Consider the following 17,699-nt stretch of genomic DNA (forward strand, 5'->3'; position numbering starts at 1 on the left):
GATTTTGTCCCACCTTATTCCAATAAAAGACGTTGAAAACGATCTGAAAATAACAGTTTTTCACCTTTCACTTTTCAAGCAAATGTAGTCATTGTTTGGACGTAATTCATGTCCTTTCAATGTGTTTTTAACCAATTTATGCTTGGTGGGATAATGCTTTGGGACTAATAGCTAAACCTGTTTACTGGTAAAACCAAAAAAAAAGAAAAAAAAAAGCTATTTGGAAATGGCTGAAAAGGCAGTAATAAGCTACTGGTCTGTATCCCTTGTGAAGGTATAGTCTGCCATATAAAACTGTTGTAATGTCAGATAGTTGCCTTAAGGCCTGAACACACTGGTTGCATACAACATTTTAATCTCTGATCAGATTTTATTTTGTATTTTCCCCTAAAGCGGATGTGTTTTACTTTGTAACAGCATCTCTCTTCCTGTCAGACGCATGAAAATGCCGCTGAATTACTGCGTAGCGACCTGGGCTCTATATCAGTCGGAGCTATGCAAGCCCCTTTACGTAAAATCATGTTGAGTGTGATTATCGCCATTGACTTTCAATGAGCACCAAAAACAACATCCTCGTCTGACACAAATTTCTGTAGGATTGGATGCAAAATCGGATTCGGTGTATTTTGGCCTTTACTGTGGCTGCACGAGGGTGTAAATTTAGAGGCACCACATACATCCTGTGGACGATAAATGACAGTGAATGTATTAAAATAGTGTCTTTTTGAGCATGTCTAGGGATGTGCCCAGTCCTCAAATCTTCTATTATCACCAAAAAATTCTGAAAGCTTTAACCTACATATGGCATAGTTATACCAAAGTTAGTTCCATCTGTCTATTTTCGGTTTACCAAAATTCACCAATTGCAATTGTCTTGCACTGGAATTTGATAAAATTTCTAATCCTAGAATATTTCAAATGACTCAATCCCCTCTAACATATTATCAGATCTGAAACAAATTCTGTGTGCATCATCTTGGACTTCTACTCAGTACAATAGCGGATCAATGGCAATTTTAGTTATACTCAGTAAAGTCACATGTTTCTGTGTTAAATGACCCTCCCTGACATTCTAGAGAAGTTTTAAACTTTGTCTGACAACAGACAATAGTTTCAAATAACCATTTCAAAATAATAGGGGAAGTCCATACGATGTACAGATGATGGACAGGTCAAACATTTATCTGGTTCCAAACAGGTGAACAATGCATGCCAATACAGCTCATCTCTTTTTGGATTCTAGATGCAAAAAGCAAACCAAAGCAGTATCAACTGAGCTCTTGCACCTCTGTAAAAAAGGCACAGTGCTAATGCCAATCGTTATGAGGATTTCATGCCTCACAGTCACCAGGGAAACTGTTTCAATGGACCGAATAAAAGGAAAGCCCTTAGTCAGAGGTCTCTCAAAAAGCACATTAAGTTCCACTGTGACTGAGAAGGATTGTTCAGGGTTATGAAAAAATACAGAGCATGCTTTTTCCTTTTAAAATTGAAAAAAGGACTGCATTGGATTTGAAAAAGGTGTAGATTTATTTTCTGACACATGCACGGTATACCTTGGTAACTCATTGTATCACTGAGCAGAATCTTGTGAAAATTTTCAGCTTAAGGGTAGCCAATGTAAAATTCCTTTGCAAGCAGATTTGTCAGGGAGATATTACCCCTCAAGGTGGGTGTACTTGCATATTTAAATGTCAAGGTATTCGGGAGTTTGTGTGTGTTACGGCTTTCTGTACATCTCCTCATATGTAGAGGTGCATGCACACATTGTTATTAAGCCCTCAAGCAATGGTGATGTCAAAGGTTGTAGCATGTGTGGCAGGGAGACCCAAAAAGCTATAACCATGGGAGAGTGAGGGAGTCTCGTCTCTACATGTTTGCTCTTTACTTTAATCCTCCACCTCCTTTCCTTTCGACCTTACCTCCAATTCTTGTTCCTCCCTCGCTACCCCTCTAAAACATATGAGACACATTAAACAGTCTCTTCAAAGACAGCAGGCGAGAGAGGGAGACAGAGAGAGAAGAAGAGCACAAGAGGATAATCCTCCCTTCCTCCATTGTTAAATGCTTTCATCTATTTTTATAAGTCAAAGAGCAAGGAGCTAAGGGGCAAAACGAGAATGGGGGTAGAACTAAATTCTGATGGGGCTCTGCCGGTCTTTTCGGAGCACTGAGAATAGATGCATCTGTGCCTGAATTCAAATTCTTATTCGGAAAAACTTGCACGCACAATTTCACTATACTTTAACGCTTGAGCAAACACACATATCTCACATTCTGCAAACCTCTTAACCATTCAATATTCATTCTATAAGCACTTAATGAAGGATTAATACCATAACTTATCTACTGACTACACTAAAAGGGGCCTTTAAGTTCATATTCACTATGTAGTCACAATCTTAAAAATAATAAAGAAACTATAAAAATAAAAATGTATGGTTTATATTAGCAATTTTTGGGGTTCAAGTTTACTATTCAAGATTACAATTTTAGCTAAAACTTGTAAGTATTGTAGCTATAGTTGCTCTACAAATGCAGCAAATTTGTACACCTGTGAATGGATCTGTAGCCTACCTATGCATCGAAGTTACAAGCAAGAAGGTACCGTTATTGCAAATGTTACAAAGGTAACAGAATATTTAATTGGGGATATGTATAAAGAATGTAGATATTCTGTTGTGTTCAACTTATCTAATACCAGTACAGTTTTTTCTACTGCTATACATGCAGCATATGAGTATTATTTTTAACAATATCTGCTGTTCTGAAGGACAGCTTTAGCACTCCTAAAAGAAAGTCTTTAACCTTCAGCTCGGACATCTTTGTCAACCAGAGGCTATACAAACAGAAAGAAATGACCAAAGAGGCTATTTCTTTCCCCTAGCTGTCACTCTGTTGAACCCAATGAACACCTTAAAGCCAGGATAGTTAGATCAGCATCATCCCATGTCGCACCACGCTCTTTTGATGCCACATATTGTTAATAGGCAGAGAATAAGTTTGTGTTGTGAATAGGTGAAGAGATCTGTGAACTGCAAAGCCGGACACGCCAGAAAATCTGAGAAATAAGTCTGCTGACTGTAAATAGGAGATGACGCAATCTGCTCATGTGCTCTTTGTTATCAGAGAACGAAGCCACAGATGGACCGTGCCGTATTACTGTTGAACTAGTAATAGTTTTAGCACCGTTCGGTTGTCTCTGGCACGGTCCAGTTCAGTTGCGTTCCAATTACACACGACATTTATCTTGGTTACTGTATTCGGACCATTCTTTGCAAGGTTTCAAAATGGGGCTATACTGTAGTTTCTACGGTCTCAGGACTAACAACCCTTTTGATATATGGATGGAGGTAGAAAGTATGAATATTAGTTGGATATATTTAGCAAGACAATGATCTGTAGTGTACCAGCAAATTCACTCCTGAAAAACTCAAAAAAAGAAATTATTATGGCTGTTAAACATTTCTTTTTGTTAGACTTGGAGCTTTCTAGATAGTATTGGAGAGAATAGAGCTCTTTTGGTTTTGTTTATTCTAGGCAAGATTTAGTGGTGTGCTGTGCCATAGCACGGGGAAGTTGAGTGCCCCTTCTATCATATAGTATTTTTTGGAATAAATTAATACAGTTGCATCGAAGATAACTAAAGTGTAGGTTGTCAGTGTAGGTTAGTTTTTCTGATAGATTTTAGGCCAGCAGAGAAGCCTTTGAAGGCCCTGGCCGCCCACCACTGAGTTAGATACTCAGCAATAACAAATAAGAGTTTCACACAACTGCAACCTCTGGTTTCCAGCTTTCCATTTTTTATTTATATAAAGAACACATTTTAAAAAAGACCAGTAATATTGCAAAAATTGTCTTAAATTCTGGCTAAAATATAATACTGAATATTATGTATTGTATAGATTATATAGAAACCACAGAAATACCACTCTATATAATACCACCATTATATAGAAATACCACTTTTCAATATTTTTTTTCTCATGTGGTGAGGGTAGAATATTTTATAGGTTTTCCCCTTACCTTTTTTAATAAAGTTTATACAACCAACCATCTGCATTTAAGCTTCAAGTACACTGGAGTCTTATCCCAGTTTACATTTTAAATATTATCGATTATATCCCACAGTAAATCTGCATTTTTTTAAAACTCTTATGATATAATCATAAAATGTAGTTTCGGGCAGATTGCTCCCTTCTGGCTTCCTAATCCCATGCGCTTGCTGACATTAAATTCAAAGTTTTAAGTGAGTGCATGCAGGGGATTAAAGAAAATATAAGTGGTTAGTTTCCCCTTATGTGTATGATGCAAACTCAGTTAGGATTTTAATAACTCTGCTTGACTCCCACATCAGTAATCCAAGTACTGCACTGTCTTAAAATACAACCAGCTGTCAGTCAAGAAGTTTGCTATACTAAAGGACAATATATTATAAATAAAGCTATCCCTATACAGTTTTTCTTCATTTGACTTGTAGACTTGGTGTTTTGGGTTATTAAACAATTTCTATTTTCAGTGATAAACTGAGTTAAAACAACTATTTCTGGTCTTAATGTTACATTTATTAAGGGAAGAAAATCTATCCAAATCATTCTATGCCTTTGAGAATAGAATTCACCTCAGTTTTTAAGTCATTATTTACAAAATCCTTTTAAACGCATTAGTACTGTACAGAAAAAAAAATAAAGGAAAATGAAAGAAAACAGATCAAGTCCTCACAAATTTATTTAAAAGGAGCCTAGTCATGTTATATGACTGATTTTAAATGACCCAACAAAAGCTCACTCTGGTTTTATACAGTTTTTTTTTTATTTCTGAAAGGTAATTGCATCCTGCTTGTAAATTATATCTTTTTTGTTTTTCTTTATTTTACTGTATTCATAGTTTTAGCTCAGTTTGATAGTAAAAAAAAAGAAGCTATTTTCATGTATTTACAATAACAACAGAGATATGATACTGTGGATGTGTACAGGGGGTGAACAAGAAAGTAGCCTACAGCATCTATGCTTGTTAGCACCTCCAAATTAAGTGTGAAATAATCGAGAAAAGTCCAAGATGAATAGCGAAAAAAAAAAAAAATAAATGAATAAAACATATTTGAATCTTAGAGGGATAAGAACAAAGCAGCGCTCAGAAATCAGTATGAAAATTGATGCTCACTGAAGAGGAAGCTAAAGGTGCTGTGGCGTTCATATGTGGCTGCTAAGTTAATTTTGCGAGTAAACATCCTTATTAATACTAATGTTAGTAACGGCAATTTTATTCTTAGTCTCTATAGTACTAACAACCTTTTTTATATATTGATTGAGGTAGAAAGTATTGCTATTAGTCGGGTACCTTCAGCAGGACAAAAAAGGAAAGGGTCTTGGCATGGCCAAGTCAAAGCCCAGATTTCAATCTGATCGAGACAACGTGGGTAGACATTTAACATGTAACACTTCAAAACCCCTTTGCAGTTTCTGAGTCAAAACAACAGCAAAGAAGAGTAAGCAGAGTATAGAGACATCCTAGACTCATTAGTTATCAGAACTGATGGCAGCTACCTGATGGCTGTTCCCTCCCTAGGGTGGCATCACCAGTAAATGGGGAAGTTACATCTCTTATGGGGCCAGGGAGGTTAAGATAGTATTTGAACCTTGCATTTTTTTGGTTTACCACAACCTTAGTATAGTAATCTAAAGCATACCAACAACCAACTCCTGAAAAGCCCAAAAAAGGAAGTTTTACAGCTGTTTAACATTTTCATATTTTTAGTCTTGGAGCTTTCCAGGTAGTATCGGAGAGCTTGGAGATCTTTTGGTTTTGTTTATTCTAGGCAAGTGTTTTGTGCTGTAGCACAGGAATGTTGAGTGCCACTTGTATCACAGAAGCACTTTTACTCCAGACACACCAAGGTTATTACTTTACATAAAAAATACACACATGCAAGTCATTAGCTTTCAACGTGAGAACATCAGCATTCATTCGCCTGTGTTTTGACAGTTTTACAATGCTTGGCTAAGTATTTGAGTCATCAAAGCGGTTCAATTAAAGAAAAAAACATGATGTCAAAATCCAAAATAATGCCCTGTAATTGCTGTCAATTAGCGGTAACAGCCGACGATGTTGGCAAAGTGAAGGAGCTCCTGAAAAATAATATTCAGTTTACCAGAAGGAATGCCAGTCTACAGCCTGGTGAAGATAGGATGCACAAGCTGTTGTGTAAACAGGGACATGTGGGATAGTCCACAATAAAAAAATAAAATAAATAAATATCGGTAAATATTCAGTAAATATCTTCGAATGTTATTGTCATTTTTTCTCTGTTTTAGAAAAGAATATTTGAACTTAAAAGGCTGAGTTTGAGCCAGTGGTGGAAAAGGTCATAGATGGACTGGCTGAAAGCCAGGTAAACATTATGTATTAGAGAATAACAGATTGAAACATAGCATGCATTTACAGATAGAAAAGGAAAGTGCACATGATTTGCAACTTAACCTTTAAAGATCCTCAATACCCACTTTCGCACATCCATAGTTACAAGGGTTTCCTTACTAAATTTGATAAAAATGCATTTAAATTCAGCAATATTCAAAAAAAGATGTGATGCTGTTCAGCTCAGCTCTGTTTGTCATTTAACACACGGAAAGTTCTGTGGTCTTGTAAATGTTCTGTGTCTTGATAAACGTAGAACACCTGATGGTACATGCAATACGAAGTGAGGGAGAATTTGTTCCAGCAAATATCTTTTTTTCCACAAGGTGTGTGAGTGATTGTGCGCAAGATATATATATTTATAAAGAAAGGGCAGCAAGAGACAATTCTTGCACACAAAGTATAGTGTGGCAAATGCATGAATGAATGTATGAGGGGACCTAGCTTGGCATTGGCCTGTAGAGCGTGTTGACGCCTGAATGTGTTGTTTTTCAGAACTTTGTGATTTTAAAGTCCCTGAAGTGAGAAAAACAACAGTATGAAACAGAAGAGGAAAGCCTTCACTGTGTAGATATGACTGTAGTGTGAAGTCGCCATGCAGGACACATATGCGCATAAATACACATGCTTTTTTTTTTCATTTCACAGTAAAAAAAAAAAAAAAAAAAAACTTGGCCCACGTTCCAATAAATAAATAAGCTCTGCTAGAAAAAAAAAAAGATTATTGGCATTCCCTTCCCATGCAATAAGACCACACACAGGGAGAGACACGGGAACCTGCTGCGCCCCAGTGCTGCACACCTGATGTTCTAACATGCTCCAGCAAATGCGACTCCCCTCCCGACGACTCTATGTCCTAGTCATGAATAGAATCCTAACTGGATTTTTTTAGCAAAAAAAAAAAAAGGGAAAGTCAATGCTGACCGGGAAGAGTGAGGAAAGGAAGTAAGCTCAAGAGGGGGAGCTTCAAAGTAAAAAAGCTGAGAGAGGGACAGCAAAAAAGGCAGGTTGGGACATTGGGAGGATTTGGTTGAATGCCTTGAGAGGTGTTTAATTGGCTTTATTGAAAACTCCTCCACCAGATCATCCCCTTAAACTATACCAGATAAGTATACCTCTACAATATACATGGAGGAAGTTTGGATGCATTGTGTTTTAGTGAGAGCTAAAGGAAATTATTTCATCTTCTTTATTCAACCAATGCCCATGCTATTTGGAAATGACACAAATTGCAGACCCCCGCTCTGTCACACCCAAAAAAGCACAAAAATGCAATTGCCCGTGTCTGACTGCAGACCCTTATTGAAAACACAGTCATGTCTCTGCAGCACCCTGAAAATCCACAATGGTACAAATGCTCATTTGAGCACACAGAACTGCAACTGTCAACCTTACTTGAAACCCCCTCAAAAAGAAAACCTCTGCTCTAAAACAATATGGCTGCTTTGTTTTGGCAGAATCAACATTTACTGTTTGCACCATAAAAGAGATTGACTTGATGTAATGCTTTTCTCACAGTCGGTGTGTGTAAAGCTGCTTGATGGCTTTTATAATCTCTGTCAGGTGTCCTTAAAGAGACAGAAGCTTAAATGGAGCATTTCAGACAGCGGGTGGCAAGAGGTGGAGTCGCAATGCACCATGATAAAAATAAAACTCTTTAGAACATTAAAGCTATAGACCTCTTAGAAATATTTAACAATTAATAAAACTTATACAGTAAATGACAATAAAATAAGGCTTAAATACAAAATAAATGAAATAACTAACTGTTAACATCATGGATTTGACTTGATTATCTAACGTGACTTTTTTTGGGAAGATTTTACATGAAAGACCAGTGCAGAGTAGTGTACATTTTTGAAGTAGAAGATTGTTTTTTTTTTTTTTATTGTATAAAAAAGAGCCCCCACTTTACCCTGATAACCCTAAATACAATCTAGGGCAACTAATTCCCTTCCTGAAGTTGCCAAAATAAGGTTGGGTCACCTGTCTAGTGTAAAATCAGCATGAATGCAAGCGTTCAGCAAAATCCTCGAGGTCAGTAAGACTTTTTTTTTTTTGAACACATAGCATCATAATGAGTTGGGAACACAGCAGACGGGTCAGGGATGAACATGGGAAGAAGCTTAAAACAGCATAAGACTATAAGTCGAATATCCCACGCTATACGTACCGCATTGCACTTTTTAATCCCTCATTTTAAAATGGGAGACTATGGCACAATCTAAAGGGAATGACCCTACTGGTGTACATATTATGGTTGAAAATTTAGCATTTTTGGCTCCTGCTACATTTTATTTCTCAAAATTCAACACTAGTAAACTTTTTTCTATTTACATTAATTTTTAGTTAGTTTCAGCTGGATGGTTAAAAAGATATACTTACAAATATGCTTAAATATTAATATTTTAGAATAAATAATCATTAATCTTTTAAATAATCCTTTAAATAACATGAACACCCAAATAAATCCCTTCCTCTCTTGTCTTTATAAAACTTCAAGGTCATGACAAGTTTAAATAACGATGTGATCTTAAAAGCAGGAAAAACAAACAATTCAAAGCATACCTTATAAGCCTTTTTATTTAGGTGAATCAAGTCAAAGTTCATTCTATTTCTCGCCTATATTATGGTGAAGTCATTGGAGAACCCTCTTTATAGCTCCAAATTCCAGACTGTACTGGGGTGAGGTAAATGAGCAGGTAGCTTGTGTTACACTTTAATGGAAGCATAAATAATGGCGCAGTGCCTTTTCTCTGGCTTCATTCTGCAAATTCACCATGCTACAGGGTTAAGATTGCAATGATGGGACTTCACAGTGCCCATGTGGGGAGACTGAGAGGAAGATGAGACCATGGATGTGACACTGGGGGATAATTTGAATACCTGCCTGCTCCGGCTGAGCAGTGATCAATCACTCCTGTGTCAACCACCACTCCCTGCTGGCAACTTCTTTGCTCATGTAACCACCATCCCTCAGTTTTTTTTTTCTTTCTTGCTTCCCATTCTCTATTTCACTCTTTTTTTATTAATGTTCTCTCTATCTCCGGGTCTCTTCCCTGCCTCCTATCTTTCAATCCAGTTTCTATGCTCCTGTGTAGCGTGTTCGTCTTTCAGTCTTTTTTCCCCTCTTAGCTTCCTCCTTTTAACGCTCCCCTTGTGCTTTCTCTCACATCATCTCTGCAGGTTTTCTTGTTATTTCTATCTCCCTTGCTGTTGCCTTGCCTAAGGATATCACACAGAGAAAAGGGCGAGGGCTAAGGGGACAGATGGAAATGAATGAGGGACACAAACCGTGACTGCAGGCACACATGGAATGTAAACCCTGCTGCAATATGCACATGACTCCAAACCATTCACAGTGCACGGGGCTGATTATAACCCCTTTCATTCCTGCCCTGCTTTTAATTTTCCGATTAACAATCTAGTGATTTTATTCCTAACTGTGTGCACAGGCTGTAACCTTAGGGGAGGGCGATGGGCAAGAAAAGTCGTGTGTAACATACCGATTGATGGGGTGGGCGCCTTCTGCTGGGTGATTTCTCACTACACTGCTCTCTTCAGTTTAGCAACAATGGGCATACTAACAGACCACTCATACTCCCACCAAACTTTAGGGAAATCAGACCTAAGACCAGCGCTCACTGCCCCTCTGCTGTTGAAATATGAATGGTTTTAATTAAACAGACTCGCTTTGCCATCTGGCCCTAAAATTGGGGCTGCTAATGAACAGACTTGCACACAAACATGCAGACATGTGCATTATTAACTAGGCTAAGCAGCCTTCCAGCGGACGAAAGGAACAACAATGTAGTAATCTAGTGAGGTAGTTAAAAGAGTTGCAACATGATTGAGCTTCTCGTGCCGGAGGAAGGGTGTGAACAACGGTGAGAACTCCTTGGTTTCCATGACACCTTATGTGTGCTCTTGCATTACTTTTTTTTTTCTCTTTTTCACTTCATTCATTCTTCACTTGGTTTCTTGCAATTATGTTGGAAAAGTCGTAGGCCCTGATCTTCAGAATGTTTGCATGTCTTTGAACAGGTGAAAATGTGTTTGTATGTGCAGATCTTCAAAGAAGACGCAAATTGATTTGAGATTGCAATTTAGCAGACTTTGTGAAAACCTTTTTTTGCATGTGTGCTTTTATCAATATGCAGATCATATTCTTATGACTAAACCAGAGAATTAATGATTGGAGGGAAGGTAAATGTAAATATTTACCTCGTGCAAAGCTTTTTTCCAAATCTGCGGCAGCAGCTTTGCATCTGTTTCAGTATTTCTAAAAGTGAGGTGCAAACCGAAATGCAAGAATATCTGCAGTCATTGGTGCCAAAAAGTAAGCATTGGTACCATACAAGCTGATGAAGAGAAATATGATTTGTAGTTACAGAAACAGTGTTTCACAGATATGTGAAATTAAACATTTGTAATATGTTTAACTCCAGCAGGAACCATTGTTTTTTCCCTTTCAAATAAAAGCATTTAAATCATTCCACTCCCTTTCTTTTAATCTTTGCATAGATATGTTGTAACTATGGTTTTTATAGTGTGAGAATTGTACTCTAACATATGCCAAGTGTATTTCCATCAGAATGAGTCACAAATAGCCTAGGCAGAATATTTTTCAAGAAAGTTTTTCTTTTTAAGTTGCAGTTCAATAAGAAACTGATTTGCACATGTCCACATGGGATGCATTAGCCTTGCTCATCTTTGCATGGCCAGTGGCGGCCCCGCATTCACTTTAATATAAGCCCAGTTTTGAGCACAAGCATTTGAAGCCAAAGTGGAAGGTTACAGAGATATATATTTCATTTTTCCTATACAGAAAGAACCAACCCACAATGTAATGATGCATGCTATATGGATCAAATGCAAAGGATCATTGGCAGTGTGACCTAAGGCGACTGTCACAGCACACACCACGTATCTGCAATGATGTGCTGAAAAATTATATTACATCTTCAGTGCTAGGAGCAGCCAAGTTTTCACACATACCTCTTGCATAGAAGCGCTTCACAAGCCTCAGTCATCATGAAAGAGTGACTTGACGGTGTGTTATTTTGAGGTGTGCTTGAACTAACACGGTAAAAATTGAAAAATTCTCTGCCAACCCCCCAACCCATCCCCGCGGCAATGCAAAGATCAATAACAGAGCAGGGGCCTTTGACCCAGCGATAACGGTGTACATCTGGAAGGGCTCTTTGACTTCCAGAACGGCCTAATCGGAGTGTTTGACTCCAAATTCTCAGCGTTTATGAATATCTGATGAGCACTGGGGTGAGCTTATGAATAAGTGAGGGGGACCAGCTGTGCTAGGGAAAGAAAATATCTAAAAAGACTTCAATGAAGATACCACCACTGAGCAACATATGGAGAAAGGAGCACCACAAACATACAGGTGCATCTAAATAAAGAAGAACTAGATACGTTTATTAAGTCAGTAATCCAAATTAGTTAATGTCATATTTTATTCGTAAACATCAATTTTATCTATGCAGGACATTCAATACAGATACAGTACCACTGTCAATAACAATAATATAAATATATAAAATAACAAATGCAAAGCACATACTAATAATAATTGAAAATATAAAAAATGAGGATATCAAAATATGCTAAAATTTATAAGTGAATCTGTTCAGCTTGAATGAATGGCCAGTGTACATAATAACTTAAATAAAAAGAGACTTTCCTGTTGTTATATTCAAGTGACGATTGCTCAAGAGTCTGGGCATAGCCACAGCGAAACCACGGCCCTCTCTGGTTTTCACCCTAGATCGTTCCTTTGGCCGTGCCAAGGTTTTAGATAGATAAGTCATAGATAGAAATTAATATGTAACTATTATTTATTCTTAGCTTAGTATATCATAGTAGCCCTGAATGTTATTACAGATTTTAACAAATTTCTGTTGAAAAAAAACATCAACAGAAAGTTGAATGCAAGAAAAAACTGGGCTACAAAAAAGTACATCTTTTAATCCCTAGGCGGGATAACCAAAGCCTTGAGAGGATTGTGAAGCATAGTCTATTTAATTTGAATCTGTTTACTGCAGTTTATTTATACATCACGTAATAAATATATTATCAAACAAATCAATTTACATAGAATTAAATGAAATTAGAGCTGCAACTAACAATTATTTTGCAAATTGATTAATATTTTAATTATTTTTTGATTAATTGATTAATAGTCGGACAGCCAAAGGTTCCTTAAAGAAGACTACTTGCAAACTTGAGGAGTTCTGGATAAAGCATATTGACAGACAAAAAAGATTTTTATTTATCTTATGCAAAATGTTTATATATATTTTTTTTAATCTTGGTATAATCACTGCTCTATTAAATGATTAATCAAGTACTAAATTAGTTAATGATTATTTTAATAATCTGTTAATCAAATAACATTTTTTAACCCTAAATGAAATTATTTACATCAAAAATTGATCCTATTTAGGCTCCATACATTATGCTGACCAGCATAAAGTTTTCTATTAAATGGCTGTTTTTGCCAAATCCGGCCTAAACTTAGTTATCCCAAAAGCCAGGTTACACACTGATATTAAGGATGTGAGCTACAACTGCCCTTGTTTCTTGAGGTGAGGCCATTTTTGAGGCAGAACTTTGGGTATAGTGTCCAGTTTAAGCAGAGAATAGAGTAGAGCATTCAGTGACCCATAGATTTTCTCATTGCAGTAAGACAGTCAGATTGATTCCTGATCAAGTTTGGAGTATTAAAAAAGTACAGAACATAATTTTAGTAGCTTAACATGTACTATATATAATCATTTTTCGTTTCATTGTTTGTTTTGGTTCTCTTTTTGTATTGGTCTTTTGTAATATTAACAATTTTAGAGAAACAATCAACCAAGGAAAGCCATTTTCATCAAAATGACCAGAAATCAATAATGCTATGTGCTTCATAAAATAGGAGTTTCACATTTAATATTGAAATGATGATGTCAATCAATTTTCCGTTATATCTAAATGACAGCATGTATACAGTTTGATTATCTTATGTCAAAATATGTGTTCAGCAGATATTGTTCTGATTTAAAGGAGAATATCCATCTCTGCACTGTATCTTAAGTAAGCAAACTAGTTCCTATAATGACAAGTTGAATAGATTTGTGTTTTATTAAGGGATACAATTTGCTGTTTTCAGCCTGACCTTGATGAACACGATAAGAAAGGAGGAGGAAAAAAAGGCTTTGTGTGCATTTGTGCAAGGGTTGAAAGAATGTAGGGATCAAGAGCGAGAGGCAAACAGTCTGCCTGTGTTGTCTTTGTGTGTGTTCATCCCCCAGGGGGAGGCGCAAAGGTGCCCACTAGTGAGCAAGCATTTATGTGCAAGCAACTACACTGGAGGACGACTGTTCGAGGACACTCCGTGAACATCAGTCGAAGGGAAGAGAGTCAGACATGGGAAAAAGGTAGAGATCCAATAAAAGGGACATTTCCCTTCGTCTCTCACTGTGAGCCAGAGCAATCGCTGTCAAACATATTGAATAAAAACAAAAAACTAAGAGAACCAATGTATTATCTTAAGCTTCTTTTGGAGTATTTACAATATTCTAAAGGTAAATCTAAGTCAAGAAAAAAAAAAAATACAGCATCATACAGCAAATACGCCTCAAACCAGCATAGACACTTCATAGACACTTATAGCACAAAATCTTCAAAAACATACCGCTTAAACTTGCTGTTTTAAGCACCACAGTAAACTATCCGCTAAGTTTAACGTCATGTCACTACAGGTTCTTAATTTAATAAAGGAGGCCCTGCACAGAGCAAACGTAGCACCATGTGAGTGCAGCACGTGTGTGTGTGTGTGTGTGTGTTAGGTGGGGGGGAGGTACTTAAAATTTGTCAATCATTTTCAAAGATTGTATTCTCTGAATATGTTGAACAGGTTATTGTCTTACTTTCACACTTTGCAGACTTCATCACATGTTTTTTACTATTTCTAGCCTGGATAAAAGTAGCCCAGCTGGCTAACACCATTGCTTTCTAACAACAGAGTATAAAGAACAAAAAAAATCTATTTTTTTCTACCATTTCTATTTACAGCCACATGGACCTATATGAAAGGAGCGGTTATGCTAAATCACTATATAAGGCTACAGGGGAATTTTGTTTTTCTTGGAGAACTAATTCTCCAAACTATCTTTATTATAGTGCCCTCCAAAGTGGCTCTACAGCTCCAGTATGTTCCACTGTTATCCTCAAAATATTTACATATTGACTTTGGCCATTTGTTGGATGAGTTAAAACAAAAATAGTAAATAAAAAAAATCCCTCATATCAAAAAATTCCAAAGCCCCAACACCTTTTAACAAGTTGTCACAAAATGTTTACAAACTTCAGCAAATTTTGAGAGAAAAACCGACATGAACTGCTCCATAACACTTGAGATGTTTTGGAACAGATTCTCCTGAAATTGGATGTAGGTCTGGAGTTTGGTTGGGCCATTTTAACTAGATGTACATAAAAGTATATGTTTAGGATTGCTGTAATTAATGGAAGGCAAACCCCTGTCCCACTTTCCATCCTTTGATGCCCCATCTTCTAATGAGCTCCATTCCTGAGTTTCGTGTCCCTACAAAAAAAGATCCATCCCTGTAGCATGCTGGCACCATTGCTCTGTGTCACAATGGAAATTCTGTTTTTCAACGTCATGTGAATTGTTAGCTTAGCTTACAACAGTACAGCTTTTTTTCTTTTAAATGTAACTTTGGTCAATAAATGCCAGTTTTTTTGTACCTTAATCTCAATAATCTCATCCAACAAATGCCCTGTCAACAGAAGTCCCACCAGAGTTTGAATCTCCACATCTTCTCCACGGTTGCCACAGGACCGCTTCTGTTTTTTTTTTTTTCTTTTTCATGGCAAAGACTGGAACGAGATGAATTTTCATTTGTGGAAATAGTTATGTTAGCTTTTACCTGGTATGTAATGTTGGTCTATACACTATGATTTTAATATAATGTATCAGTGTTTGTAGTGGTATGAGAAATTGTGAAAAAATGAAAAGGGTCCAGATCTTAAGGAAGGCACAGTCATTTATATCTGACTGTACATTTATAACAGTACATTTTGGATTGGCTACATGGCTACAAGTGAAATTAAAAAGTCATGTTGGTATACATTATACTATTTCTAGAACCCTTCGTAGGTCAAGTAATACTATTTTTATTTCAAGACTGGATTTGACTGACAGGACGACCATGTTTGTAATCTGAATGTCTTGCTAGTGGCTGTCTAAGCTAAGGTTAAAAAAAAACTACTAAGATAGGCCTTCTATATCTAAAAGACAACTTTAGACTGTCAATTGTGCACAAAAAAACAACAATAATTAAATAAGCAGCAGCTAGAAGGACAGATCAAAGCTACATTTTGAGTTTAAGGTCAGTGCCAAACAATCCCTATCCAATAAGTCAATTCTCTCAGGATAAAGCAATCGTTTTTGGTCTAGAGAATATTTTTGACTTGTGATAACCATGCAGATCCACCATTACAAGTGTGACATCTTCATCTTTTGCATGGGAGGATGTGAATCTTTAAGCCATTTGAATATCACTTGCTAAGCTCTGGTAGAAAAGCCTCTGCTCTTAGGCTTAACACTCTCAAGACAGCTACTCCTTGTTAAAAGTCGCCTCAGACTCCTCCGCTATGAATGGGACCATTACCCTCATCGCTTACTGCACAACTACTCACACAGATACACACACACACTCACAAATGAACACACATATGTATCTATGGATATCTTTCTCTAAATCAAAGCAATGTGAACGCTTTTAGAAGAGCTGCAAGCCAAAAGTGCATTGCAAATCAGAGTGGCAGTTGTCTGTATAACTTCTTTACGATTCTGGATGAGTTCTGGCTTCCTGCTGTGCCCCTTTTTCATGTCAATTAAAGAAAGCAGGGTAAGATGGTCATATCATAAAGACAAGCTGATCTACATGAGAAAGAGACGAATTGTGATTTCTTCAAGATGCAGAGCTGGATCCTTTATAATGTGATAAAAGGATCAAAATGACAAGAAAGAGGTTAGATTAATAGGGGACGCCTCACGTTGCTTCTTCGATTAGACAAGTCTGATGTTTCCTAATAACAAAACCGCTACAACCAGAGCTGCTACATTACAAAAATGAAAGCTCACCTTAACTGATACAATCACAAATCTGAATTAGGGACATCCCTGTCTGTTTGTGAGGCTGTCTACCATTGAAGACCCTGTAAGAAACCTAAAGCCAAAATGTGCGTGTGTGCTTCCTATGTCTTAGCGGATTCTTAATCTCCTTTCTGTGTTTGCCCCTACCATTTTCCATGTGCTCTGCCTCACCGACACTGCCATCCGGCGTTGTCCTCTCGTAGCTGTCCTCAGGCAGGGGAAGGGCGCCCAGCCGGGGGCCCGAAGAACTCTTGCTGCTAGGTGTCTCCGATTCATCCAGGCCACTGTCGTAGCAGCTCTGCAGCGATCCCTGCTGGTGAGGGTCCTGGGGCTGGCTCACCACCGAGAAGGTCACTCGACGAAACGGCTACAAGAGAAACCAAATGTCCGGGGGTCACTATAAAAGGGACTAGTTTGGCTAGCTTTTCTTTTTTTTAAGGTATTATTTCGGGAGTTGGCTCCGCTGAAAATAAGACAGGGGCTTTCAGATAAGCATATTAAGGATATAGGGAAAAAGGGGTCAAAAGAAGTGCGGAAGTGAATAGGCGAGAATTTAAAGGATCCTTTAATGGTGATAACAGGTAATCTGACCCTCCCTTCCCAATCTAACTTCCAAAGGAACAGAGCAAGACAGTTGCAAGACTTTAGCAAGAAACTTTTGCCTCAGTTGTATAAAACCTTGGCAACCAAGCAGACCCTGTGTTTTATAAGACTAATTTGACCACTGAAAGTAAGAAGGAAGACCTGATTTTAAAGAAGAAAGCAAAGCTAGAAGGTAAACATTGGAAGCATACAGAGGCAAAGCCACTTGTTGCCACGTTACCACACAAAGAGTTCAGCTAGGTGAGAGGAAAGTTTAGGCTATCATTACAATACCTCTGCTTCAGCATATTATGGAAGAACATAATATGTATGCTACTACTACTGACACCATATCAGTAAGACAAAGGCCTATTCCTCACTGTCTACGCCTGTTCAGTTTTCTTCCTATGGCTCTCAGTCCCAATAAGAAGCAGCACAAAGGTAATGGCAGAGAGGAATGATACTGGGAGAATGAGCATGAAGTGAGAAATGAAAGACTCTGTTTGGTCGTTATAACAGT

General features: G+C 37.4%; 1 protein-coding gene across 6 annotated transcripts in view; it reads right to left on the bottom strand.

The window, feature by feature from the left end:
- Positions 1-17,699, bottom strand: part of pcdh7 (protocadherin 7) — a 142,005-nt gene that overhangs the window by 59,164 nt on the left and 65,142 nt on the right. For 2 of the 6 annotated variants that reach the window (XM_015378823.1, XM_015378827.1), the window contains exon 2: positions 16,769-16,964. The exons of 2 other annotated variants lie outside the window; for them this stretch is intronic. In XM_015378823.1, coding sequence (XP_015234309.1) covers positions 16,769-16,964 — 196 coding nt within the window. Of the gene's footprint in view, positions 1-16,744; positions 16,965-17,699 lie in introns of all 6 variants that reach the window. 2 more of the 6 variants (XM_015378822.1, XM_015378825.1) reach the window with 1 other exon arrangement.

The sequence above is a fragment of the Cyprinodon variegatus genome, unplaced genomic scaffold, assembly GCF_000732505.1.
Source record: "Cyprinodon variegatus isolate N-32 unplaced genomic scaffold, C_variegatus-1.0 Scaffold179, whole genome shotgun sequence".
NCBI lineage: Eukaryota > Metazoa > Chordata > Actinopteri > Cyprinodontiformes > Cyprinodontidae > Cyprinodon > Cyprinodon variegatus.